Source organism: Heloderma suspectum, chromosome 11 (genome assembly GCF_057233095.1).
Source record: "Heloderma suspectum isolate Gila_16-S chromosome 11, 16-S_ref, whole genome shotgun sequence".
NCBI lineage: Eukaryota > Metazoa > Chordata > Lepidosauria > Squamata > Helodermatidae > Heloderma > Heloderma suspectum.
This window is the reverse complement of record NC_139468.1, coordinates 24,095,514-24,121,169: the sequence shown is the minus strand read 5'-3', so window position 1 is coordinate 24,121,169 and position 25,656 is coordinate 24,095,514. Positions and strand designations below refer to the sequence as shown.

Below are 25,656 nucleotides of genomic sequence, written 5' to 3'. Positions count from 1 at the left end.
AACCAGCTCTCAACTATGGTTGGCCAAAATCTTTTCAAGGTCAAACCATGGTTTAGGTTCTGAATTATGGTTAGCAGAAACCATGGTTTGGTATGATATCTGAACTGAGCCACAATCAAGGCTACATCCATTTTCCCATGGGATTTAAGTGCCATTTTTTCTAAACTGAGGACAAGGAACAACATATTTCTGTAACTTAATATGGAATGTAAATGGAACTACCTTTTGACTGTCACCTTTGTTAAAACACAGTGCATTTTTGGGGCCTAAAGACCTCTTCCCGTACAAAGAATATAAAGACAAGTTTGGGAAATCAAACAAACGAAAAGGATTTAACGAAGGCCTGTGGGAAATAGAAAACAACCCTGGTGTCAAGTTTACTGGATACCAGGTAAGCATGGCTTCCTTTTCGTTCTTCCTTGTGTCACTTATATCTCTTCCAGAGTTAACTTACCATCGTGCAGAGGAGTCCAGAGTTAATAGGAAGCATTGCATGTGTCAGGAGCGCCCTAGCTGCCTCTTGCAGTCCCCTCCAATAGCCAACTCAGGACACAGACAACGAGGATCCTTTTCAAGGCTTTATTCCTTTATTACTTTATGACTCTTACAGATACTAATCACTAACGACTAAGCAAGGAACTGCACTGGGGATAGATAGCAGAGTAGCCTAAGCTCCAGGTAAGGCAGTTGGTCCCCGTTTGAAGGAGAACTGCGGGAAGACTCTGAACTTATGGGCTATGGAGAGATACTCCCTCTTTCCCTTGGGTCCTCGAGACGCGACCGTTGTTTGAGCGCCAGACGAGCGGAGCGCCTCCTTTCGGCGCCCTCCATCTGTCGTCGCTCCCTGCATCTGCGCTGAGCGTCCAGCAAGCCCCCCTCCAGCACTCTCTCACTGCCAGGGTCACTATCTCTCCCAGGAATGCTGGCAGGAGGAATCTCTGCCAGCTGCTGTGCTTGTGAGAGATGAGCGAGCTCCTCTCACACAGATTGCTGTTCTTCCTCAGAATCAGAACTGCTCTGGGGCTCTATGGGCTCAGTTTCCACCCTGACATCATGGTAACAGTGTCCCTAGCTGTCAGTTAGCAGGTGCGAGATCAATGACAGGAAAACTGGGTCTTAAGAATCATGAGGTTTTGTCATGTTCTCTGTGCAGGGTTTGGAACTATTAGTGCTTGATCTGTTTTGGGGGAGCCCTAGGGCAAGCCCTGAAAACAGCCCCCTCCTCACCACAACCACTGTCGCTGCTAGCCATTTGCCTGTCTGTCCCTTTCTCTCTGAGTCCAATCTACAACACTTCATTGAGGGAGCAGACAAATGGCAAGGAAGTTACTACTTCTTCTCTGCACTCCTCTCACTGGTCACTCACTTGAAAAAGGCAAATGAACAGGCAGCAACACCAAAGAGGAGGAACAGGAGACTTCAGGGATTGGAAGTGGGCCCACTTCTAGTGCATGGGCCTTGGCAAGTGACCAATGATGCTGACCTCGGAGGAAAGCCCTGGGAACTAGTGCAGCAGTTTTCAAACTTTCTAATTTAGGGAAACTTTTCCAGATTGATTTGTCTGCTGAGCAACCCCTATGGGATGCAGATGATTTGGGGATGTCTTCTGGGTCTATGCTCAGTTCATGATAGGGATGTACGAATCCCTTACCTTGTTCCATTCCGGGGATCTGCGGTGGTGGGGGGAGGTGATCCGTCCCTCCCCCCAGAATCCTCCCCAGCTTGCTCCATTCCACGGCAAGGCTGCAGAGCCACTGGCTGGGGCCAGCCACAGCTGGACTTCGGGCCACTGCCGGGCTGCTGCAGCCGGAAATGGACGCCATCGTAGCGGCTGCCATTTGCGTCCTTGCATTAGGCCGTGATAGGCTACGTAAGTATTTACGTAGCCTATCACAGCAAAAGGCAGGGATGCAAATGGCGGCCACTACTCCATTTGTGCCCCTGCTCTTTGCCATGATAGGCTATGTAAGTATTTATGTAGCCTATCACGGCCTAATGCAGGCACGCAAATGGCGGCCACAGCAACCCGGCAGCGGCCGGAAGGCGAGCCAGAGCCGCCGCCGCCGCATCCACCACCAGGTAGGTCCGTCCCGAGGGAATTTCAGGTGGTGGGTAGTCCATTCCACCACAGACTCTGGGGGGCCGGATTCCAAAGAATCTGGCCTCACTGGAGTCCGTGGCGGATTTCTCCAACATCCCTAGTTCATGAGGCCTTACCAGGCCAGTTGGATCTCACTATCATCAATGTGAATTTAAAGGGTGCCTTAGAATGCAACTAGTGCTCCCCTGTGGCTACATGTTGCAGGGGAAGATAGACAGTGGTAGGCAAGCTGCGTTTCATGAGTGTTTGTCCACCATTACAATGATCTTCTCATTGAAGAACATCGGGTAGGCTTCCAAGGAACTGTAAAGTTTCCCAGAGCACAATTTGAAAGTCGCAGAACTAGTGAGTGGATGAATAGATGGTGATGGCATTGTGCAGAGCTGTTTACCACTGAGGGCATGTAAATTCAGGCAAGCAGTTTTTGATTAGAGCTACTACTGATGATTGTGCATGGAGCCGGTGATAGCCACACTGCATCCTGTCGCCTGTCATCCTTTGTTCCTGATTAGCACTCTTCAGTTTTCTTATGTAGCATTTTTATAGGTGAGATCATCCTTAGCTGACATGCGTCAGGCATTTGTCCTTCATTTTATAAGTGGCAAACCGTAGCTTATGGGCAGTGGTGTGGTGGTAAATTGTGAAGTGCAGGTGCTCATCAGGTCAGTCCCCGCACATCCCCGGTGAGTCCAGAAATGTGAGCAGCTGAGATCTTTCCCCACCCCCTACTCGCCCTTTGTATGCGCATTTGTATTATGTGTAATAGAATAGTGAGCATAGTAGTTAGCATGTTGGACTCTTGCTGGAGAGAGCTGAGACTGCATGAGAAAAGGAGAGATACAAATTGTCCCCAAACAGCATAAGACCACAAGCTCAAGATTTTCCAGGAGTTTCTTTTCCCAGCACTAGGAAGAAACATTTTATGTCATAGCCAACAAACCAGTTCTGATAGTTTTTACCTCCATCCGGAGCAGGTCTTTTGTAAACCCAATGGGACTTCATTGTCCATTTAAGACCAAGTCACCCCAAAATACTTCACATTACAACATGGATAGCTTACAGCAGTGTATGTTGCTGGGAAAATCCATTTCCCTCCAGCTACAGTGAGGATTGCAGATAAGCTCAGAAGGAACAGGGGACTCTGAGTAGGGGTGGCAGATGATATCATCATCCCTGCTAATCAAAAGGTCCTAGTACTTCAACCCTGCAAACTCTGGCTCCAATACAGCATTGCTTGTGGGCCACAGGTAGGTCAGAAGGTCATAGTAAGTGTTGTGCATGAAGAGCAATGTTCCTACTAAGAGCAGTAAATCTCTCAACACATCTTAATATATTCCAGCATGGAGGTCTCTGACCTCCATAGCAGGTCATGTTCCCTACTGCTGATACACTTCATTGCCCTTTTTCAGGAATATCAGTTACTGAAAGATTTACCCCAACAAAAATCTTTAGTTTTCTAGCACCTGGACCTCCATCTCCTGCCCTCCTGGTTCAGTGTTACAGCTGAGAACATACCTTGACATGTAGGAGCCCCAATTTATACTTCATGTGGTTTATAAGCAGTTGAGTGAAGGCCACAAATGCCTTGGAGAGCAGGAAAAGCACAGAATGTGCCAGTGGGCACTAAATGCAAGTTCTTGACAACTGGAGCTTTCACTTTATACAAAGATGAACAAATTTCTAGTCATTTTGCCTGTTAAGCTTTGCCTGAAAGTGTGTGGGCAAGCCCTGCTGAAATCTCAGAGAGATGGGTAAATAAGATGTTAAATGGATGGGAATAGAGGTTCAACATTCTTGCTGCTGTTTAGAAAAATGAGATTAAATTATGTAAAAATCAAACCGAATTATGCAACTATAAGGGAAATTATGCTCAATTTGCATAATGTATAGAGGCTGCAGAATTCAGCTCTTCTTGGTTCAGCATTTAGATTATGCCTGTGCAGAGTTTTATAAACACATACAAACATTAGCATGGAGTACCTACAGGCCTGCTTAGAAGCTACACAAAAAGGCTGATACACATTTGGGTATCCTCCAATCAATATTTCACTCTGGAGTATGGGATGTTACAAAACCTAAAGAAGTTACAATTATCTGTTTTATTCCAAAGGCAATTCAGCAACAGAGCTCATCAGAAACTGAGGGAGAAGGAGGGAATACAGCAGACGCCAGCAGCGAGGAAGAAGGTGATCGGGTAGAAGAGGATGGAAAAGGCAAAAGAAAGAACGAAAAAGCGGGCTCAAAACGGAAAAAATCCTACACTTCAAAGGTAATTCGTGAGAATCTTCGTTGTCGCCTATAACCATTACAACCTACAAACTGTTTCATAACCTCCTGAATTAAGTTACAGAGGGTTATGAAACACTTTGTACAATTTTTATTTACAACTATTTACAACCACATCCCAAGACTTGCAATGTCTGGAGATACATACCCAGAAATGGAATATATTGATCGTTCTACCACTTCTGTATCACCAACCATGTAGTTACTTTAGCACTGCTGGGAGATCCATGCAGAAGTTTAGATTTGGGATGAAGAGTTACAGCCTTTAAACCAGCCATGGAGAAGTAATGGCTACCCCAACACAATGCAAAATTTGAAGGAAGTAAAGGCTGATTTACTTTAGAACCAAGTATTTGTAGGACTTGATTCTTCCACACTTAATTCTAACTGCCACTCAGAATTTCTTTTTCCATAGAAGGTCCTCCCAATTGGGAGCCTTATTTTGGCTTTCCTCCATGGTTGCTTCTTTGAACAAATTAGATTATGTTTGCAATAGTCTTGTACTGAATTGTTGTGTTTTGTGCAACAGTAATTTGATTAGCTGCTTGGAACATGCCAATGGGAAGGCAGGGTGACAGTCTAAAAATCAACTGGCCAAACTGTGATCTGTGACCATGTTAGCGATGCTAGGTTGCACCCTAGAGATTGGATCTGTAACTTTAAATCCACTCATTCCTCTCCCCCAGACCCCCAGTTCTTCTGCCTGCCTCCCTGCTCCACCTATTGTAGAGCATGTGTTCACTACAGCAAGTGGGGAAGGAGCAGCCCAAAGGACTAGTGGGAAATAGACAAGTGAAATTGCCTTGTCTCCTGATTCAGCTGTGGATTTGAAAGTATAGGAGGAATCTCCAAGCTGAGATATGGCAACCCTACCCATTGTTCTACTCAGTAGTGTAGTGGCAAATTCAGAAGTGCAGGGTCCCTTCATAATAGTCACAGCCACACCCCCTCACAGCCATGCCCCCTTCTAAAATTATACAACCTTGTAAGATTATACAATACAAATGAGCTCTGAGTCACTTTGTTTGGAGTATCTGGTCACCCTAATTCAGAATTATTAAAAGGTCCATTTGAAAAGAAAACACACACACACAAGTCATGTCCAGCAACATGCTAGAAAATATTATTTGGCTAATCATAGAACAGTAGGGTTGGAAAGGGCCTATAAGACCATCAAGTCCAACCCCCTGCTCAATGCAGGAATCAAAGTCAAAGCATCCCTGATAGATGGATGTCCAGCTTCATTTTGAATGCCTCCAGTGTTGACTAAAAAGGTTAGTCCTTTTTAATTCAAGAAACATGTAATTATAATCATCATAATCATAGTATATTTATTATTAATTATTATGAAGAGCCATTGCAACCAGGTGTGAAGCAATGCCCCATTAAAATAAATGAAACTTAGTCCGCGGTGACCCATAGCTCCTTTAAGGCTGCAATCCTATACACATTTATTTGGGAGTAAAACCCATTGAACATAATGGTACTAACTTCTGAATAGACAAGTAGGATTGCCTACAAGGCTACAAGCATAACTACACTCACTAGGGGAATAAACTAAAGTCCGAAACAGCCCCCCCACCCCGGTCAGTAGCCACGGATGTAGACAAAACACACTCGAGGAGTGGGTTAGGAACAGACTTACATCTGTTACATATAACAAACTTACATCTCAAGGTAAGCTGGCTGAGGTCAGCATCACTTGCAGGAAGAAGGAAGAAGATAGGAAAGAAGAGGGAGGAGACAAGGAAAAGGCAGAATGACCTCTCAGTTCCCCCCCGCCCAACCTTGCTCATAGTAACCCTTCAAGTTCAGGTTAAGTGACTCATGGCCCTAGTCCCTCCAACATAAACTCCATTAAACACATTGGGACTTACTTCTGAGTAAACAAACCTAGAATCCTGTCAACCAGAGGGGTTGGATCCAGCCCCAGGCCCCTCCTGCACCTTGAAGGACAACCTTGATGTGCAAACAAACAGTAGGTAAAAACTTTTCACTGCATGGTGCTAAAACATGATCCCCTGCTAACATCTGCACATCAAGCCCGCTAGAATCGCTCTCCACACACAACAAACCCCACGCATGAGCCTGAGCAACAGACAATGGCGGTGGTGCCCCCCCCCCCCCCCCGCCTGCTCCTGCAGTGGCCAGCAGCAGCAGCCGCCCTGAACATCGGCTGGTGCTGCAGGATGATGAGGGCAGCGCCAGGCACGCAGGTGGGAAAGGGGTAGGGAAGCTGAGGGGCTGGCTGGGGACCGTCGAGTTGTGAAGCCTGGCGGCTGCTCAGGAAATAGAAGGCAGAGAAGCTGAGAGCTGAGAAGAATAGGGGGCGCCTAGAGGAGGCTGCAGAGCTCCCTCAGGCTCCCGCTCTCACCCTCTGTCTGGCCAGCTCTGCGTGGTAGATGAGAGGCAGCTGCCAGCCGCCCGCACTCCCTTCCTCTGTTCCCTCCTCCTCCCACCGCATCTGCTGCACAGCAGCAGCATCAGACTGCGACCCAGCTGGGAGCCGACTCCAATAAAAGTGCAGGAGCGAAGCCCCAGTGTGACCCCAGAGCACTACACCGCTGGTTCTACTTCACAGTTCACTTCCTTGTTTTTTTAAAGTGAAAATTCGCACCTTGTTAAACAGGCATGAGCCTTCCTTGGATCGGATCGGGCAGACACCTCACGTTGCCCTTTATCCTGGCTATTGTCTCATCCTTCCTCTTCCATTACTGGGAGTCTTTTCTTTTTCCCTCTTAAAAGATTGAATGGGTGTCTTTGCCCCCATTTAACAGAGGGCCTGTTCAAACATGCATGGGGAAGGAGAGTTTGCAAAAAATGGGGGGGGGGAGAGTAGCCAAACGATCACAGAACCATGCAGTTCTGCTAACCACCCTCCTCTGCAGTTACCCGCTGGGTTTTCCAGCATTGTTTCCCTGCATCCCGGCATCCCCATGGCCAAATCGGGCTCCCAGTGGCCACTCCATAGGAAAAAAAATGTGCACGCAACTATAGAAAATGTCCATGACAGCTAAAGCGTCGCCCCACGGGGTGGCTGCTCTGACCCACAGGCTCTATGGTTCCAGCCCAGGAGTCCTCCAAGGCCTTTTTTTCATAAACACCCTCTAGATGCAACACTAACCCACCGCGGGTAGAATTTTTACCCCACCCACAGTGGCTTAGTGTTGCATCTGAACAGACCCATAGAATTGTTGCTCATTTCTTTTAGCAAAAGCTAAACTCGGCCACTTCAAAATCCTGTGTGTAAGCCATGGCCTGTTCCCAGCACCACCTATCCATACACACATGCTTTTCGAAAGATTCTATATAATCTACAGGGAGTTGACAGATGCAATTGTGCACGCTCGGCATTCTCTTAGAACAAAACAAAAACAAACCCATATCTCGAGGTGGAGGAAGCATTTATGAATGGAAAACGCATGACGATTAGTAGTACCCCTCCCCACAACAAGACTGCTATCTCGATACCCTGTCAAAATCTGCAGTTTTCTCACACCCAACTAAATACCCTTTAAAATCAGGGGGCTTTTTTCTTTTTCCTTGATGGATGTACTTAGAAATCTTCCAAGCAGTCACGGAAATCTCCCGGAGATGAAGATGACAAGGACTGCAAAGAGGAAGAAAATAAGAGCAGCTCCGATGCCGGGGAAGCAGGCAACGACACAAGAAACACCTCTTCAGACTTGCAGAAAACTAGTGAAGGGGTAAGGCTTATCATCTGGTTTAACTAGACAAGGGATGGGCAACTTGTGGGCCTGCAACTCTCATCGTCCCTCACCATTGGCTGTGCTGGCTAGGGCTGATGGGAATTGCAGTCCAACATGGGGTGGGTGGGACAAGCTGCCCATCCCTGAACTAGATGTACAGGGATGTCATTCTATAATAATAATTCATCGATAGCTAGTGGTGCCAGCACCAGAGTAACATGTGAAACCCTTGTGCTCTGGGCTGTTCTCAAGCCTTTGGCGCCTAGGGCAGGTTCTGAATTGTGAACCTATGACCTGTTAACGTTGAGTCAAAAATATCCCCCTGGTATATCTGTTGCTGCAATTAATGGTTCACTGTAAAAAATGTCACGGGTGATGAAGCTGGACTTAGTATTTTCATCTACACCAAATTGATATTTTTCCTGGATCTTGGGCCTTCTTAGCTCTCTGACCAGGACTGTGCCCCTACCTCCCTGTGACAATCCATATATCCCACCCTCATTCACATTGCAGATGAGGAGATATGCAGCATGCTGGTTGCCAGGTGTGGTGGCTGTAAGTCACTGGCAAGTGGGGCAGCAAGCTGCGGCTGTGTTGCCAGTGCAATGGGGGCGTAGCCCCACCACTTTGAAGACCTGGATATCCCATGAGAGGCCAGTTGCCTCCTGCTAGATTGTGCTGCTTGGCAGACCGGGGTGAGAGGCCAAGGAAGAGACATCCCTCACTTTCACCCCATTCCAGGGGGACAAGGCTGCATAGGAGAAGGAAGACTTAGGTGAGCTTTAACACCCTCCTCCAAATCTAGATTTTTGGAGCTGGCAACTGAGGTGGATGCGAAATCCGCAGAGCTCCCATGGCCGTCAGTCTTTAGAGTCAAAAGAATATTGCAGTTTATGTATAGCAGGTAAAAAGCACTTAAACGCACATCCTAGCGCAAGTCCCAGCATTCCCCAGCCAGCCATGCTGGGTGGGGAATGCTGGGAGATGTAGGATTTTTTTCTGTCTAAACATGCATAGGATTGCAACCTAAAAGAGCTAGTGTTCAGAAGAAAGCAGATGATACCGCTTTCTTGATCTTCGTGCGATTTCAGAATACAGGATAGAAAGGGTGCAGGAGATATATGTTTGAATGTTCATCCATATATTTTTTAAGTTTTACATGTAGAAAACAGGTATATCAGGAAGAAAACAGCTAAAATCCTTCACCCTTCCCTTGTACGCTTTTGAGGGGCAGAAAGAGAGTTTAGTTAGAAAACTACTGCAGATGAAAGTGTATACCCTTCTCTACAACTTGCATTGTACACTGTTCCTGATCCATTAAGGGAAGTTGCTTCCACGTGCAGATCTTGTTTGCTAGATAATGGTGGCTCTTATGCACTCTTCACTAAGTACAAAAATATTCCTGTATTAAGATTAAAAAGTACCTAGAATTAATTCACTCCTGTTGAAATCAATGGGATATCGAGGTATTTAACTGACTGGATCATGCCCACATCTTAAAAATGTTGACATTCATGTTGATAGAATCATTTAAATCTTTTTTAAAAGGCAATTCCTATTTTCTACCTGTTTCTCCCCAGACTTAACCAACATATTGACTGCTGCATATTAAGGGAAGACACAAGAAGGTTACATGTTTGGTTGTCTAATATTCTTGGATTTGATAGAAGTCAGCACATCTGTTCATCAGCAGCATATCTGTTCGTATGCACATTTAGTCACATTCCTACCCATCCTGTTCTCAGCAATGACTTTCAACTTCATTGTTAACCCCTCACCCCCAAGGGTTCCCTTTTCTGGATGTCATTTTATTTCATCACACAAAAATGCTCTTTTCCAGCAAGTGTGATATACAACAACATTGCCAACATGCCCACCTTTAGATACCTTTTTTCCAAAAAGAAAGGGCAAAACCTACAAATTTTAAATCATTTTTGAAAGTCGCCTTTCTTTTAAGAAGAATAAAATGCTTAGAAACAAGTGCCCCCTCATAAATAATCACAAGAATCTCTATTCTGCTTACAAACCATGACTTTTTATCCATTCTTTCTTGTGTATTTTAAACATTGGTTTAACAACAGGGATGGCCAACTGGCAGCCCACAAGCTAGATCTGGTCCCCCAAGCAATTCCATGTGGCCGCTCATGCCCCTCCCGCCAAATTGCAGGCAAGGTACGGTAAAAGATTTACTCACTGTTTCAGTTGTAGGGAAAAGAAAAATATGTTCAGGTTCTAAGAAATGGAAGATATTCCCCATCTCTCTTCTGGATTTTGTATGAACATGTAAATGTACATATTTGTATGTAACACAATGCCTGAGCTCCATAACTGTGAAGCCCTTAAGTCAAGATGGCACCAGCTTTCTTAGGGAGCCTGCCCCTTCATGAAGTCAAGATTATAGGCAGCAAAATTCTCCGCCCCGCCCTGTACATACAGTCTTAACGACTGTCTGGAGATTAAATTACTCCCCTCCTAGAATATTGAAGGTGGCCATCTCTGGTTTTAAACCTGACAAAATGTACTTGAGTTGCAATCATACTCAAAAAGTCAATATTGTAAGAAAATACCTTTCCTTATTAGAAATACCTAGCTAGCTATACTCTTAATACTTCTCAAGATCATGATGTAACGTAAATTTCTCTGACTTAGTTCCTATATGTGGAGTTAGTGAAAGTCTTTTGTGTTTCTTTAGATGAATACAAGGAGCTTTTTTTCAAATGCCAATACAAATCTGAGCTTAACATATTTTTTGGAAGCCTTCCATCTTTAAGCTTAATTGTGATACAAAAGCCCTATGGGAAACGAAACCAAAACATCCAATTAAAACAAAAACCTGAAAGGCTTAAAAAGAAAAAGGGGGAAAAAAGATCCTGTCATCATATTTCTGTTTTTTTTCTACTTTCAAAACTAGATCTAGACTAGTAAGTAAGCATTCCAACATCCATTATTCTGTGTACATTATTGTTGCTATTGTGAGAATAGAGTTTTATTTATTTTTTAATGCCAGCTTTTATTGTGAAAACATATGGGTTTAGTCCGGTTTTATCAATCCTTGTTATGCTTGTCCTTGGAACATCTTTCGCGTACTCAAGGTTTGTAGTTGAAAAGTTTACTGTACAAAAAACAGGAAAAAAAATCAAAAAACAAAAAAACTATTGTTTTTACAGAATAAATTTATTGGAATGTGTATCGGGAGTAAGGTTTGAGGTTGTAAGCAGCTAAGTTAGCGTCGTATTTGGCTTCATACGTGTAATAATGTGAGGTATTCATGTAACTCGAGTATTAAAGCAAAGCATTCTGTTAACACTGAGTTGGTTATAATAGAACACCAATGCAGGGGAAAGCTTTGTTGTTTCTGTCCCGTTGCTTTTCTTACTTATGGCGCTCTGGTTATATCTAGAGCTCCAAGAACCAGGCCCAGACAGAGGCCATACAGTTTTTTTTAATTGTCACATAATCATTTGTGTGCCCTGCAGCCCTGCCACACATTCCAAGTGGGATAAACAGGGGGGGAAATAACCTTTCAGGTACTGTAAATTATCTGATAACTCTTACAGGTACTGTTGTTCTTGGTCTTGTAGCCTCACATTTATCTAAACCCACTTAACTCCACCTCTGCCACTTACCTTCTTAAAGAAAAGACAAGAATATAAGCAGCAGTTGTCAACATTTCTGCTGCCAGGGAGCATTTTCTGGATTGACTTGTATGCTAAAGAATCCCTAAGCCTTTTCCATAGAATGCATAGACATTGCAGAGGATTCTGGGGGGTGGGGATGGGGGACGACATTCCAAGATGCACATTCAGCTCACATCAGGAACTGACCAGGTCTTTCGGGTTTCACTGTCACTCGGTGCATACTCCCACAACACATAAACCCCATCTCCTAGCAGCTGCTCATTGGAGGAGGAGGAGGAGGTTGGTGGCAGTGGCCAAGCTGTCTTTCAGTAAAGATTGATTGATGCTACCAGCCTTCTCTTAGAAGAGCCATGATAAGCTTCCAAGGAATCCCACTGTTCCCTGGAACACAATTTAAAAAGCACTGTTATAAAAGAACAGTACACCTAGGGCCTACTGAATGGTCTTGAAAGGCCAGATGCTGTAGCATTCCTGAAGCTAAACAGATGTGGTTTCAATCAAGAGAGGAGGCCACTAGGAGCTCCATATAACAGCAGAATGTGAATAAATATAACTGTGTGGCTTTACACCAACCCCCCCCCCCTCCCCGGAGAGAGAGAGAGAGAGAATCTTCTACTCACCCTGTCCCCCTATACTTGGACTTCCAGAGCAGGCCTTCCTTGTAGGGCACATAGTATTCACTTACAGAAATTAAGCGCTGTTTACCTAGGAAGCTGCCTCACACCAGGTTGGACTATTTGTCCATCTAGCTCAGTATTGCTGCTCTGATGGTGACAACTGATCCTTTTAACTAGAAATGCCAGGGATTGAAACTGGGACCTTCTGTTTGCAAACCATGCACTCTGTCACTGAGCTATGGTCATTTCCCTTGACAGCATGGGAAAAAAACACTATCCAATTTTTTTTTGGGGGGGGGACATTTTAAACACTCCCGTACATCCATTAAACCTTATGTTGGTACTCCACACCTGACCATATCTACTCTATTTCATTACTGATTAAACACCAACCGTGATATAGTATTTCTCAAACTTAGACTGGTAAGGACTATGTTTGGGGATGCACAGCAGACCAATCTTGAATTAGACTCTCACACAGTTCACATTAAAGTTTTAGGCATGGCGTGAGACCGTGCCTGCTCAGCCAATGTGTGGGAAACTTCTTGTTGTGTGTGAATCACATATAAGAAAATGCCATACTTTGCAACTTCATAAATAAAAGGGAAAAAGCTCCTGCAGTGAAGAGGCACTCTGACAATCCCCCTAGAGGGGAGTGAAGTTTAGCTTCTGACTTACTAGGAACTCTGGGAAATGGTGAAAGAGAGTCAATGACTGCAGAAAGAAGACACTGCATAGACACTGGCGGGGTGAGAGAAGGGGTGAATCTCACAAGGGGCTGATTAGGAGGCAGGAGGTGGGAAGCAGCTGTTCTGCAATAGTCTGGCTTAGACAGGGTCTAAGCATCATACTGCAAACATGTGACACCTTGCCATAGACATGGTGACTGTTCACACAACACAAAAACCCACACTGAAGGTTGAGTGTGGGTTGTTGTTGAACCGTAGGTTGTGTTGTATGAAGCCAGCCGCACTAACAAGCCATAGTTTGTTAACCACAAACAACCCACAAAGAGAACCCAGAGTTTGTTGTTAGATTGTGAACTGTGGGTTGTTCACACAGCAGAATAACCCACACCTTGAGTGTAGGTTGTTGTGTTATGTGAATCCAGCCAGTCTCTCTAGATAAATCATTTTCCCCTTGTTTTTCAGCTACTTCCCTAATTCGTGCATTGCCTGAACCAGATTACAGAAAACTGGAGGATTGAGTCATGCCCCTTAGCTTATTTTAGTTCCCCTTGTTTGGTCTTACATTTCTGACTGCCTGATTTGTGGCTATAGCCAGACACGGCAGTATGGTTAGTGTGCATACACTGGACATTTACTCACATATATTTTGGGTCTGAAATTCCCACCATCAAATCTGACTCCCACTGTCTCTGGATCAATGTCCCTGATTATTGTGGTGCTTTGGCCCTCCACTCCTGCCTTGGCACAAAGAATTCTGGAACTGATAGCTCTTGAGAAAGCACGGGTGCTTCCAGATTGAGGGCTCTTAGCACTGCCAGTCAGAAGCACTGTGCTGCAATCCCATCTTTTTTCTTAACGGATTTTCCAAGGTAAGAAAAGGGATGGAAGAAGCAGTGGGAAAACACAGGAGGGCTACAAGTGGAGGGTTACGTCTGTATCTCCTGTAAAATTCCATGAATGAGGCAAGGCAATGGTGTTATAAGCACCCAACGTCACACAGAGAAGCACAAATCTCTCTGCCCCTGTTCAGATAGAACAGCAGCATTCAGCATCAATTCGTGGATTAATTCACTGTGGGTTAAACAACCCCAAGTTAACCCATGGTTTGTTCTTGGATTAACTTGGAGTTATTTAACCCACAAACAACCCCAAACGCCTGGGTCTGGATGTCACGGAAACAAATGCTGCTTTCATAGGTTGTTGCTGGAAACCGGAAGCAGCACATGTCTCTACAATTTGTGGCTTTATTAATTGTCACGAAACACGGCCGTTACATCCAAACAGGGTTTCGGTTTCTCGAACAAGAAGTCCAAATTTAACTGCACGAGCACACACACTATAAGATCACATCACCATGTCAGGCATTCCCCAACCACCAGCAGTCAGTGGTAGTAACCGTAAAGTAAAGGTAGTTACTAGTAGTAGTAACAGGACAAGGAAGACAACCTAATGACATGATGGCATGGGGCAAATGATTCTACACAGAGGGGAGAGGGAGTGAACTCAAGACAGGGATAATGTTTTCAGTGGCAGCTTGTGTTGGGCATAAGGTGCCATTCGTACAGCAGCTCAATTTAAAACAACAGAGCAACAGAACTGCAGACATACCGGCAGGCACTTTGGATTTCCCTGAATACTGTATGTACAAGTTTATGCCAGAGCAAACACGCACATCCGGTTCATAGCCTATCTGTGAACAGCAGTTTTGATGCTCAGACCCTTTCCAAACCCTTTTTTTTCACACTTCTGATTGTGTTTGCAAAGTAACAATTGTCTTCTCATAGCACACCAAGGCTCGCACTCAACAGTCCTCAGGTATGTTCAGTTCAGGACTTATACTGCCTTTGCAGCGGCTTTTAGAATTGCTGCTCTACTATGAACAAATCACTGACATTGCGCAGAACACATTTAAAAATGCAACTGTTTACAAAAGAGTTCTGCAACCAAGAACCATGCCATCATCTACCAGACTACCACTGCCATGTGCCTCATTGTAGCTACTTTCTCCCTCTCCCCCACCCACTCCCAGCCAATGTTGGGTTCTTTGCTTCCCCATATGCAAGCTGGGAGTTGTAGGGCTTTTTTGGTCTAAACATGCATAGGACTGCGCCCTAAATCAGCCTTCCCCAACCTGGCACCCTCCAGCTGCATTGGACTACAACTCCCATCACCCCCATGGCCACGTTGGCTGGAAGTGGTAGTCCAACATATCTGGAGGGCGCCAAGTTGAGGAAGGCTGCTTTGAATAAAGAAACTTTAGCATAAGTAATCCATAGTGCTCTCTTCTGGGGATGATGGATTGGTGCATATGTACAAGGAAAGAGAGCTTCACTCTTTAAACACGGTGGACAGGGGGCAGGGACAACCTTCGTAGGAAGGTAAGAAGATGCCTTATCCTGAGTCAAACTATTGCTGTATCCAACACAGCAGCAGGCGTTTCAGGCCAGAGTTTTTCCAAGTCTACCTGGAGAAACCAGGAGTTATTCAACCTGGGACCTTCTGCGTGAAAAATTGAGCTAAGACCCCTGAAGTGAGAATTTGCAGAAATTCTATAAATCGTTAAAACAAAAGGCTGAATCCAAGTTTAGTCATACTTAGACTAAATTAAAATCAATGGGATTTAAGTTAGTCATGACTAACTTAAATTCTGCCGATTTCAATGCATCTACTCTTTAAGTATGATGAAATCTAGATCCAACCCATGATTTGCAGAATTTTTCTCTGCATTTTTGGGTGGTGGGGGGCCAGCAATCGGCTATGCAACCTGGTACAGTTTTCATGGCAACAATCAGTTCCATGTGTACCAACAACCCATGTGTTGTGCAGCAGCCCTGGGCTGGAGACATGCTAAAAGTACTGACGTTACACCGGGTTGGTCATATTTTAAGTTAAGTTAAATCAGCTTCAGCTCTGTAATAGCCTGTACTAAACCAGTGGTGAAAAAGAAAAACTCGAGATTTTAACTCCCTGTAGTTCTTACCAATGTCCAAGCAGCGTACTTACAGTTAACTGTAATGTCGTGAAAGCAAGTTCCCGGGAAGCGCTATGAAAGACAGACGAAGTCTTTTATTTTCAGCATTGATACATAACACCAGCTTGGGACACTTCTTTTGGGATGAGCCCGTGTAGAGTTTGTAATGGGAGTCCAGTTACACCAATTTAAGCATGTAATTCCAGTCTTCCTAATCAGCCTTCTCTTCTGGCTTTGCCTTCAAGAAAAACTCTGGACTGTGGACACACCTATAAGCCAACAGCTGTGGCAGGACTCCATATGTTACGTTGAGTATCAGAAACCACATCTTCCCTTCTTCAGGGACTCGGTAGATGTAGGGTGTTCTAGCATGTAGAGAAGCACCAATGTGTGAAAACTGAGCCTATACAGTAGAAGGAAAGGTGTAAGTATGAGGCATAACTTTGAATTCTCATATCTATCATGATCGATGTTCTCTCTCTCAGACATGCACACACACAGTCATTCTATGTGAGAGAGGAAGAGGGAATGTATCTTGTAAGATGGTGTCCACCACCACCTATGATTGCTGTACGTATTTACATAAAAAAATTAGCAATAAAAAAAATCACCCTGTTGCATGACCAATGATGTGGGTTTTCCAGGAAAATTAATTGAGTTTGCATAGGCTCATTTGCATAGGAAAATGTCCAGTGCAAATTAGGTTTGTTTGCATAGGAAAAATGTCAGTTTGTATCAGAAAATGTTCTGATGCCCTAGACGGGTGGGCAATTTGTGGCCCTCCAGAAATGTTGGCTTACAAACCCCATCATCCTTCACCATTGGCTATGCTGGCTAGAGCTGATGGGAGCCATAGGCCAAAACTTCTGGAGGACCACAAGTTGCCCACCCTTGTCCTATATAGATCTAATGCAGCATGTGTATTTTAGTTGTATTTAGTAAACAAAGCCCCCTAAAAGTACCCCATGTTATTTTTTTTCCTAATTCACCACAAGTATTTGACCTAAACTATTTCAGGAAAAAATTAAAGCATACTTAGGGCACAATCCTATTCATGTTTAGATGGAAGAAAAAGTCCTACAACTCCCAGCATTCCCCAGCCAGCATATTGACCTTTTTCTGTCTAAACATGCATAGGATTGCACCCTCATTGTGATTTAACTGTTATGTCGAAATTTGTACTGGAATGCTTGTAAAAATGTAAAGACAATGGCATGTACTACCCTTGCATTGTTTAAAGGAAAAAAAAACAAAGGTACTGAAGACTGTTGCCACACTAATTTTAGCAACCCAAAGAAATGTGCATCATATGCTGACAACCATTCATCTATTTCAACAGAGTTCAACTCTCCTACGTGAATGTTGTTGGGGCATCTTCAGTTTCGCTGTCTTGAGTAAGGCAGACTCAAGACTTACAATAAAGTACTGAGACATGGTAAAATTAATCAGTCAAAGAACAGGGTGGTGCATATTTACACTGCACCTTTGTAATCTCATTACCCAGTCCCAGAACCTGGCACAGGATGAAGTATTTAGGATCCTCAGAACCCCAAATTTCCATTTGTAATGAACCAGTTTCTAGCCCTCAAGGCTAGGAAGATAGGCTTGAAAATCGCGCCTGGTGAAAAAATGAAAGAGCCTGGCCACTTCTAGTGACAGTTTGTGTGTGCGGGGGTAGGGGGCAGCATTTTCCATAGTTTCCTACCCACCTCCAGGGCTAGCAAAACCAGAACAATGCACAAACATATAGCTTATATGCAAATATGCTTAGTTAAGACCACCGGATTTGGCTTTTTTTCACTGAGAACCTTGGTTATCTTGATGTTTGTTTAAACTGCGGCCATGATCAAGGTCTAAGCAGAACGGATACTTGCAACATTCCATCCTGATGTTCGGAGAACCAGAATGTTGGAGATGGTCCATTGTTCTGAGAGTGTCTTCCTGACGCACAATTACGACCAACAGGCTTCCTGCTTATACAGCCTTGGCACAATGCTGTATAATGAGTCTCTAGAGTACTCAGGGTTTGGCTTGCTGTGTTTTAAACGTTAAGATGAAAAATAAAAGGGGGAATTATTTGCCTTCTCTAAGGGCAGGGTTGCAGATTTTTACTCCCCTGTCTTTATATAAGCTGGGGGCAGAGCTGGGGGCTTTTGTGCACACTCTCCTGGGACTGTTCTGGAGTGCAGAGTACATTTACATCTAGGGTTATGCACAGAGAAGAGATTGCTGAGCCAAAGAATATTTTTAGCATAAACAAACATTTAAAGATAGAAGCAATAGTGGAGCACTCAGGATTGTGCCATGTCTTTTTTGTCTCCCATCTGTTATCCTCTATTTCAAGTGACAGTTCATCTGCGTTTTAACGATCTCATGCCCAAATGTTATGATCTCAAACTTTTGTCTGCAGGAGGGAAGGAGGGATATGAGTATCAGACTCACCAGAACAACTAAGTATAGGATGGGCTTATTCCGTTTACTGGGGGGTTGCCAAATGTTGTCCTTTGTCTCGTGAAGTCAGAGGGATAGAGGTCAGAGGAGGACGGTGGGGCTACAAAGATAGCCCGAGGTCTACATGTCATGAGAAATGTGTGTCTGCTGGCAAGGACATGTGGCTCTAAAGCAGGTTATCTAAAGAACTACTTGGACCCATATGAACCCACACCAGCCTTAAGATCAGCATCAGAAGCTCTACATGCTGGCCCGTTATTAGCAAAGATGAGATTGAACGGGACCAGGGGCAGGGCTTTCTCAGTGGTGGCTCCGCAACTGTGGAATTCCCTGTCCAAGAGAACCTGCCAAGCTTCCTATTTTTAGATGAACTTTGAAAACCCTTTTTGTTCCACACAGTGGTTTATAACTGGTTTGGTTTTTGTCCTGGCTTTTAAAAATGTTTTTATGCTAATGTGTGTTAAAACGCTTGATAGTGTTTGATTTCAATTATTGCTTTCTTGTTATTCCCTTTTGTAACCCACCTTGGTGGGGGGGAGGGGGAATTAATCTTCAAAAGATGGGATGTACATAATATTCCAGTAATAATAAATAAAAACAGCTGTGCACACACACACCCATCTCCCCAGTAACGGCATGTTTGCGACAACACTGGATGTGACATCATTGCATTCAGATTTGCGCACTCCCATCAAGCAGCAGCCAATGAAATGGAGTGTGGGTGGAGAAACTCTGACCATGCATGATGACATCACATCGGAGCCGTCTTCCTCTAAACACTAGCAAGGAGATGCGAGGGGGCTGGGGAGAGATGGGTTAGCATTCCTCTTCATCAGCAGCTTGGGCATCAGACCACCATGACTGCTAGAGCGAGGGGTGCCTCAGCTGCCCCATTGAGCCCTGTGCTCATTGGGACCCTAGAATGCTCTCAACTGTGGCTGTTCTGGGTCTTTCTAAAGCAGAAAGATGCACACTCCAGAATCAGTATGAGGAATCAGTACAGAGAAAGGAAGTGCTTGAGACCAACTTGGGCTTGTTTTACTGTGGCCAAGCAACCACAACCATCAACTGTGTTCCTTGGACGGGAAGCAAACAAACAGTTTACACGACTGCCAGCGATTCAGACTCCCCTACCTTCTAACACACATGCACCTAGAATAACAAATGCCGGGATCAAACAAGAGGAGAGAGCTATTGTCTTTATGCTCTGCTTCTGGATTTCCCAGAAGCATCTGTTATTGGCACAGAATGCTGGACTCGATAGGCCTTTGGTCAGATCCAGCAGGGCTCTCTACTTACATTGCTAACAATTCCTTCCAATAACAACCTCAGGTGGTATGTGCCAATAAGACTATAGGCAAAACAGGGCCACTGAGAAACAGAAGGGAGGTTTTCCACATGCTCAGGGGAACCCCAAATTTGCAGAAGCACAAAATAATTTTTTAAAAAAACCTAAGGGACTAAGCATATTCAGCGACCATTGAATGTTGAGTGTCAATTGTAAAAGAAGAACAGCAGGTGGTTGTGGTGGTGAAGACAGAATGGCCTGCAAGAGGAGGGCACGGCTGGCTGGCACAGTGAACAGGAGTACCCCATGTTCAGGGTGAGAATATTTTGCACCTGGGTATGTATAATCCCCACTGAGATGCTGCATGCTTATTGTTAAACCCTGTGTTGAGAATATCACGACTCGCATATCCTCTGCCAGCCACAAGCTAAAGGTTCACAGGGAAAGGAAGAGCTTGAGACCAACTTGTGCTTGTTTTGATGTGGCCAAGTTTTAATTACTTTGCTCTGGTGTTCCCCCAACCCTCGGAGTTTTGGAGTCATTTCCTAAAATTATGTTGCAAGACTTAAAAAGGAGAAAGAAAAATCCACCCTCAGGAGATGTTATCATTTCTATCCTCCCAACTTCTATAAATCAGCAAAGACTTTAGGCCAGAACATCGTTGAGTTCAATACAATATGTCCTTTGGACTGCCAAAAGTACATGTTGCAACTGTTTTAATATGCGTAAGAAGATAGTTTACAAGCAGAAGGTATGAACACCTTGCCTGAAAAACACGGTGAAGGGAAAAGTAAACTTTGGGGTTTTATTAAGGAAGGTTTGGACAAAGGACATAGACTGGACATGCATGAGCACTATGATCCACTCTAGGTCTATTTCTGTGACTCTTTCGCTATTATTGGAACTCTGAGGATGCCAGCTTTCATTTTAAAAAGAGTTTCTAGTCCTCAAGACAACTGCAGAGTAAGTTTCAACTCTCGTAATTTCTCCCTTATAAGAAACCCAGATTTGAGGCAGGAATACCCAGCAAGTACATGCAACTAAAATAGACACCTGGGCACTTGCTACATGCAACACACTATATATATATATATATATATATATATATATATACACACACACACACACACACACACATACACACGCGCGCGCGCGCATTTCCTAAGTAAAAGCCATTTTGTGTAGGAAATGCACATTGTGTAAAACACATCTCTCCATGCCTTTGTTTTTTTGCTAAAAGCAGAGGTGGGAGGGTAGATTTGGATTGAGGCTGCAATGTAGTGGGGTTAATCCTTTTCTCCCTACGCTGATCTCCTGATGCAAATCTCAATCTCCCTCTGTCTCTCTCGGCTTGATCAGATGAGGCTGTTAATGTGCTGTTTGCCTTGCACCACTTGCGCAATCTCGCGAGCTGTCCAACATCGTCACAGTCCTGCAGCTGCTACACATTGTCATGGTCCTGCAGTTCTGCCCATATTTTTTCAAAACGAGGAAAATCCATTAATGTTTTCCGGCCCGCCAAAGTACCGCAAACACTGGCGTGATCCCTGTTCTTGGGACCTTGCGGCGTTTCTGTGGGGGTGTGGTTGTGACTTTACTGTGATGTTTCTGAACAGGCATGTCCGTGTAGCACACTTTTGGTCCCCTTTGTCTCATTTCATTTCCAGCTGCCATAGTACAAACATGGCTGTTTCCCCCTTATTTTTTATTTTGATGCTGCAGTACTGGCACACTTCTGGAGTTACTTCCTTTCAAAAATCCACATTTGCAAACTTCCACCATAACAGTCTTGCGCAATTCCTCCTCGTTTTAAAAAAAGGTGTGTGTGCAGGTGGATTGACTCACCTGTGCACATGCCCACAGAGGCAGACTGATGTGGGAGAAGAAAAATGGTGGTGGAGAGGTGGCAGGGGGGAGGGATGAAAGGTAGGTATGCAGACAGGAGATCGTGTTACATACCCGGGGCGGGGGGGGCTCGGAAAACTTCGACAGTGTGATAGCTACCATGAAATTCCTCATTGTGAGCTGTGCCCACAAGAAGGCTACCATGTGATCAAACCCTCTGTCTCTCTCACTCTCTGACACACACACCCCTTCCCCCCAGAGCTGCCGCTATTACCCATTGGAGAGAAAGCATACAGCCAGATACCCACATTGTCCCTGTATGGTTTCCCCTTGTACAATGTGGAACTGGGGCAGGGAAAAGGGTTAAACCCAATTTCACCCATGATGAATGAATAAATAAAAAACTTTGGTAATACCTGGGCTAGTCCTCCAGCATGTATAAGGGTTAAATCAGGCATCCAGGAGCATCCAGGCACAAGCAAACCATAGAGGGAGATTATGTAGTATGGCACAGAGTAGAACATGTATGCCAGCATCTGCAGATTAAAGAAGAAATTTACTGGTTTGGGTACCTTCCAGAGCCAGGCTAGTTCATGCGTTAGTCCTCCATATGTTCCTATGACATCTGATCACAGATCTGCTTCATCACATGCAGAGCTTTTCTACACAAGGCTGTTAATCAGCTATTAATCCGCTGTATCAACTTGGTTTTGTCACAGAATTGAGAACCGAGCACTACAAAAATAACATTTCCTTTTCTGCTTCTCCACTACATAACCTCTAGGTGGCACTGTGGTATAATAGAATAGCACAACTACAGAAGTGAAAAAGCGGTTTCTTTCACTTTTACAATGAAATACTGCCTTTTCCCTGCTCTAAAAAGTGTCTAACCTCGCCCAAAATGCTCTCTAGGCACAGAAGCGATACTGGAGGGCCATGACATCATCTAAAGAACCCATAAACAACCATGAGCAGGGAATGACAAGCACACAATAAATGTCTCGTGTAGAAAAGCCCATAGATTGGCCACTAAATGGTGTAAAGAAAAAAGAATTGGACAACTCCACGGAGGACAGATCTCCCAGTGATGATTGGCCTCCATGTTCTAGTACAAGATGCTGGGAATAAAGAAGGGGTAGCAACTACCGCCCTGTCCCACTTGTCAGCATTATCTGGGAGTCCGACGTTGAAGGGTAGGGAAGCACGTGCTGGACTCTTGCCATCAGCCAGAGGCCAATGGGAGGCTGCACCCCCTGCCTCCCAGGAAGAATGTCATGGCAAGGGGGGGGGAACCAGCTTGGCCCCATCCATTGGCCAGTGCCAGAGCTGCTACAGGGAGCTTGTATTCCCCCTTCCCAACAAAAAGAACCAACTACTAGTTTCCCTCCTGTCTGCCAGAAAGAGCACCCAGCATGCTTCTGGCAGTGAATGTTAAATACTATTTATTTTGAAATGTCCTATCTGCCCTACAATAAAAACTATCAAAGTGGCATATAATAAAATAGTAAAATTAAAATTAAAAAACCCAGTGGAGGCTGGTGGCTCTGATGTCAGTGGGACAGTGCATCTATTCCGGGTTTCAGTCAGAACTCTTAAAGCGCTTCACACCTTGGATAGCTCCTTTAAAGTTCTGAAGAGTGGATTCACCGCCCCACTGATGTCAGAGCCATCAGCTGCCACTGCGAACCCCCCCCCCCCCGTCAATATATTATATGCTCCCACACCCAATTACTCTGGGACTGCAGAAACGAAAGGAATGAAAGTTTGCTGGTTTGCATGTGTATCTGTGAGTTTCGTTTTGTATTATTCCAGTCCATTGTAAGTCACGTTGAGAATCACGTGATGGAAAGGCAGGGTCTAAATCTTCAAAACAAATAGTAAATAAATACATAACTAAGTTGGAAAGAGAAAGCTGGACTAGATAGAGCTTAATGAAATCTGACTCAGCAAAGCAGTTCTAAGGTTCCATCGTTTTCCTTCAAGTCAGTGCTGACCAATGCAAAACAAGCAAGACAGATCAGCCTTTGGCTATAGAGTCCTAATCTTTCTAAAGTTGGTAAGAGGTTTCAGCCACCTCAAGGGGTACCGGGTCAGGTCACACAGCTATGTAGAAAAATGTAAGTGGAAGCAGAGAGAGCCAGTGTTCAGGAAGAAACTTGATCTCACAAGTGCCTTCTCTTCCTGGTTTACATCCATTCTTGCCCAAGTTGAGAGGGTACAGCAGTCTTCCCCAACAGGGAGCCTTCCAAATGGCCAGGCTGGCTGGGAATGATTGGAGTTGCAATCCAACTAGGGATGTCAGGGCAATCCATTTGGGGGGGTGGAGTTTGATGAGTTTTCCAGGCTCAGCCCCTGGCCTTCAGTTCAGTTCCTGCTGTGGTATCCGACTTGATTTTCTGGGAATGTTGTGCATTTGGGGGGGAAGGTTCTACAATTTGCACAAATTTCTGAGCAAGTTGCACAAATTAGGGCAGGATTTGCACGAATTATAGCTGAACTTGTGCAAATTATACAAATTACAGACAAATTGCTGCAATGTGCGCAAATTTGGCTGTAATTTGCACGGATTCAGATGTAATTTGCGCAAATTACAGAACCTTCCCCAAAAAGTGTGCAAAAAGGTTCCTGGAGTTCGGGAACAGCTCACAGCTCAGCTCACAGATGCAAAGTGAATTGTACATGCTGCAGAATTCCATTGAGCCAAAAGAGTACTGGATTTTCCAGAGACAGTCATTCCTAAGTCCCACACAGCTAGAGGACACCAGATTGGAGAAGTCTGCTATACAAAGAGTAAATAAGTACATAACTAAGGGCGCAGTCCTATGGCTGCTAGACAGCTCACTCAGTTTACCTGAAGTTTAGGATAGGCAGATGGATCCTTGATGTATGGCTCATGAAGCTGGCTATAAAGTCGGCAGAGTTCAACTGGGCAGTCCAAGGCAATCTAAAGAGAAATCAAGTCATATTTAGACTAAATGCTGGTGCAGCGTAAGCAGCTAAAAGACTGACCTGCCACTCAGGAAGTCCCTGGCTCGAATCTTACCTCTTGTCATGCCCCTGATGGAGAACTCCTCAAAGGAGGAAGAGGTAGAGCTCCCGGATATGGATGATGCCACTGAACCATCTATATCAGGAAACATGAGGGAGCCTGGGCCCCCAGGGCAGAGGACGACAGCTCCACCCCCACAGGAAGAGGGGAGCTCTGCTTCAGAAACAGAGGCTGAATGCCCCCCTGTAAGGAGAAGTGCCTGGCTACAAGGAAGGACTCCTCAGGAGAAAGTGACTACTCATGAGTAGGGCTCTGACCAGAGAGTTCTGATGTACTACAGCTGAGCCATGGGTGGGGCTCAGTAGGCACTGGTGTTAAAAGCCTTCAGTGTCTGTCTAGCCAGTGCTGTTTTTCAGCTCCTGTCTTTTCTGCTTTGCCTTCTGGATCTTGCCTTGTGATTGGCACTACTGACCCTTGGACTCCTTCTTGACTTTCCTTCTATGTATCTGACTAATTGTGTTTTGACCTCTGCCTGCTATCTCGATCACTCCTGCCTTAGCCTGACCCCACGTATCTGACTGCTTGCCTGTGCTTTGACCTTTGCCTGTTTTATTACCTTGCTTCTTGCTTACCTCCTTCATTCAGAGTCTGCTGTAGCCAATGCAGGACATCTCTGCTGTGAATTCCCTAGGTGGTCTTAGACAGCCCGCTCTCTCTTAGGTGGCCAGTCACATATTGCCACAAAAGAGGACATAGATCAGTATAACAATGGTGCCTGGTGAGCCTCTCTGGGAGGGGCAGTCCACAAATAGGAGCAGCACAACTGAAAAGCCCCTCTCCCTGGTTACCACCTGCCTAAGTTCAGATGGTATGGGGCGGGCATGAAGGAGGGCTCCAGATGATGAGTAAATGCAGGTTGATCCATGATCCAGACATGTGCTGGATATGGATATGGCTTATCCCATAATAAATGTTAGTTTTTAAGGAGCTGCATGACTGTGTTGTTTTTGCTGCCATGGACTAACGTGGCTACTTCTCTAGAAGTTCAAATCATGTGCCATGTTTGTATCT

The 25,656-nt window shown here is 44.8% G+C and overlaps 2 protein-coding genes across 2 annotated transcripts in view; one reads left to right on the top strand and one right to left on the bottom strand.

Annotated features, from left to right (window-relative positions):
* HDGFL3 (HDGF like 3) overlaps window positions 1–11,444 on the top strand; it is a 55,690-nt gene extending 44,246 nt beyond the window's left edge. Inside the window, exons 3-6 of the mRNA XM_084817223.1 lie at window positions 253–391; window positions 4,212–4,370; window positions 7,948–8,094; window positions 9,678–11,444. Coding sequence (XP_084673349.1) covers window positions 253–391; window positions 4,212–4,370; window positions 7,948–8,094; window positions 9,678–9,683 — 451 coding nt within the window. The 3' untranslated portion in view covers window positions 9,684–11,444. The remainder of the gene's footprint in view (window positions 1–252; window positions 392–4,211; window positions 4,371–7,947; window positions 8,095–9,677) is intronic.
* A 4,640-nt stretch (window positions 11,445–16,084) lies between these two features.
* TM6SF1 (transmembrane 6 superfamily member 1) overlaps window positions 16,085–25,656 on the bottom strand; it is a 33,851-nt gene continuing 24,279 nt past the window's right edge. The window contains exons 8-10 of the mRNA XM_084817222.1: window positions 24,448–24,540; window positions 22,013–22,132; window positions 16,085–16,415 (exon numbers count right to left, since the gene is read on the bottom strand). Coding sequence (XP_084673348.1) covers window positions 16,224–16,415; window positions 22,013–22,132; window positions 24,448–24,540 — 405 coding nt within the window. The 3' untranslated portion in view covers window positions 16,085–16,223. The remainder of the gene's footprint in view (window positions 16,416–22,012; window positions 22,133–24,447; window positions 24,541–25,656) is intronic.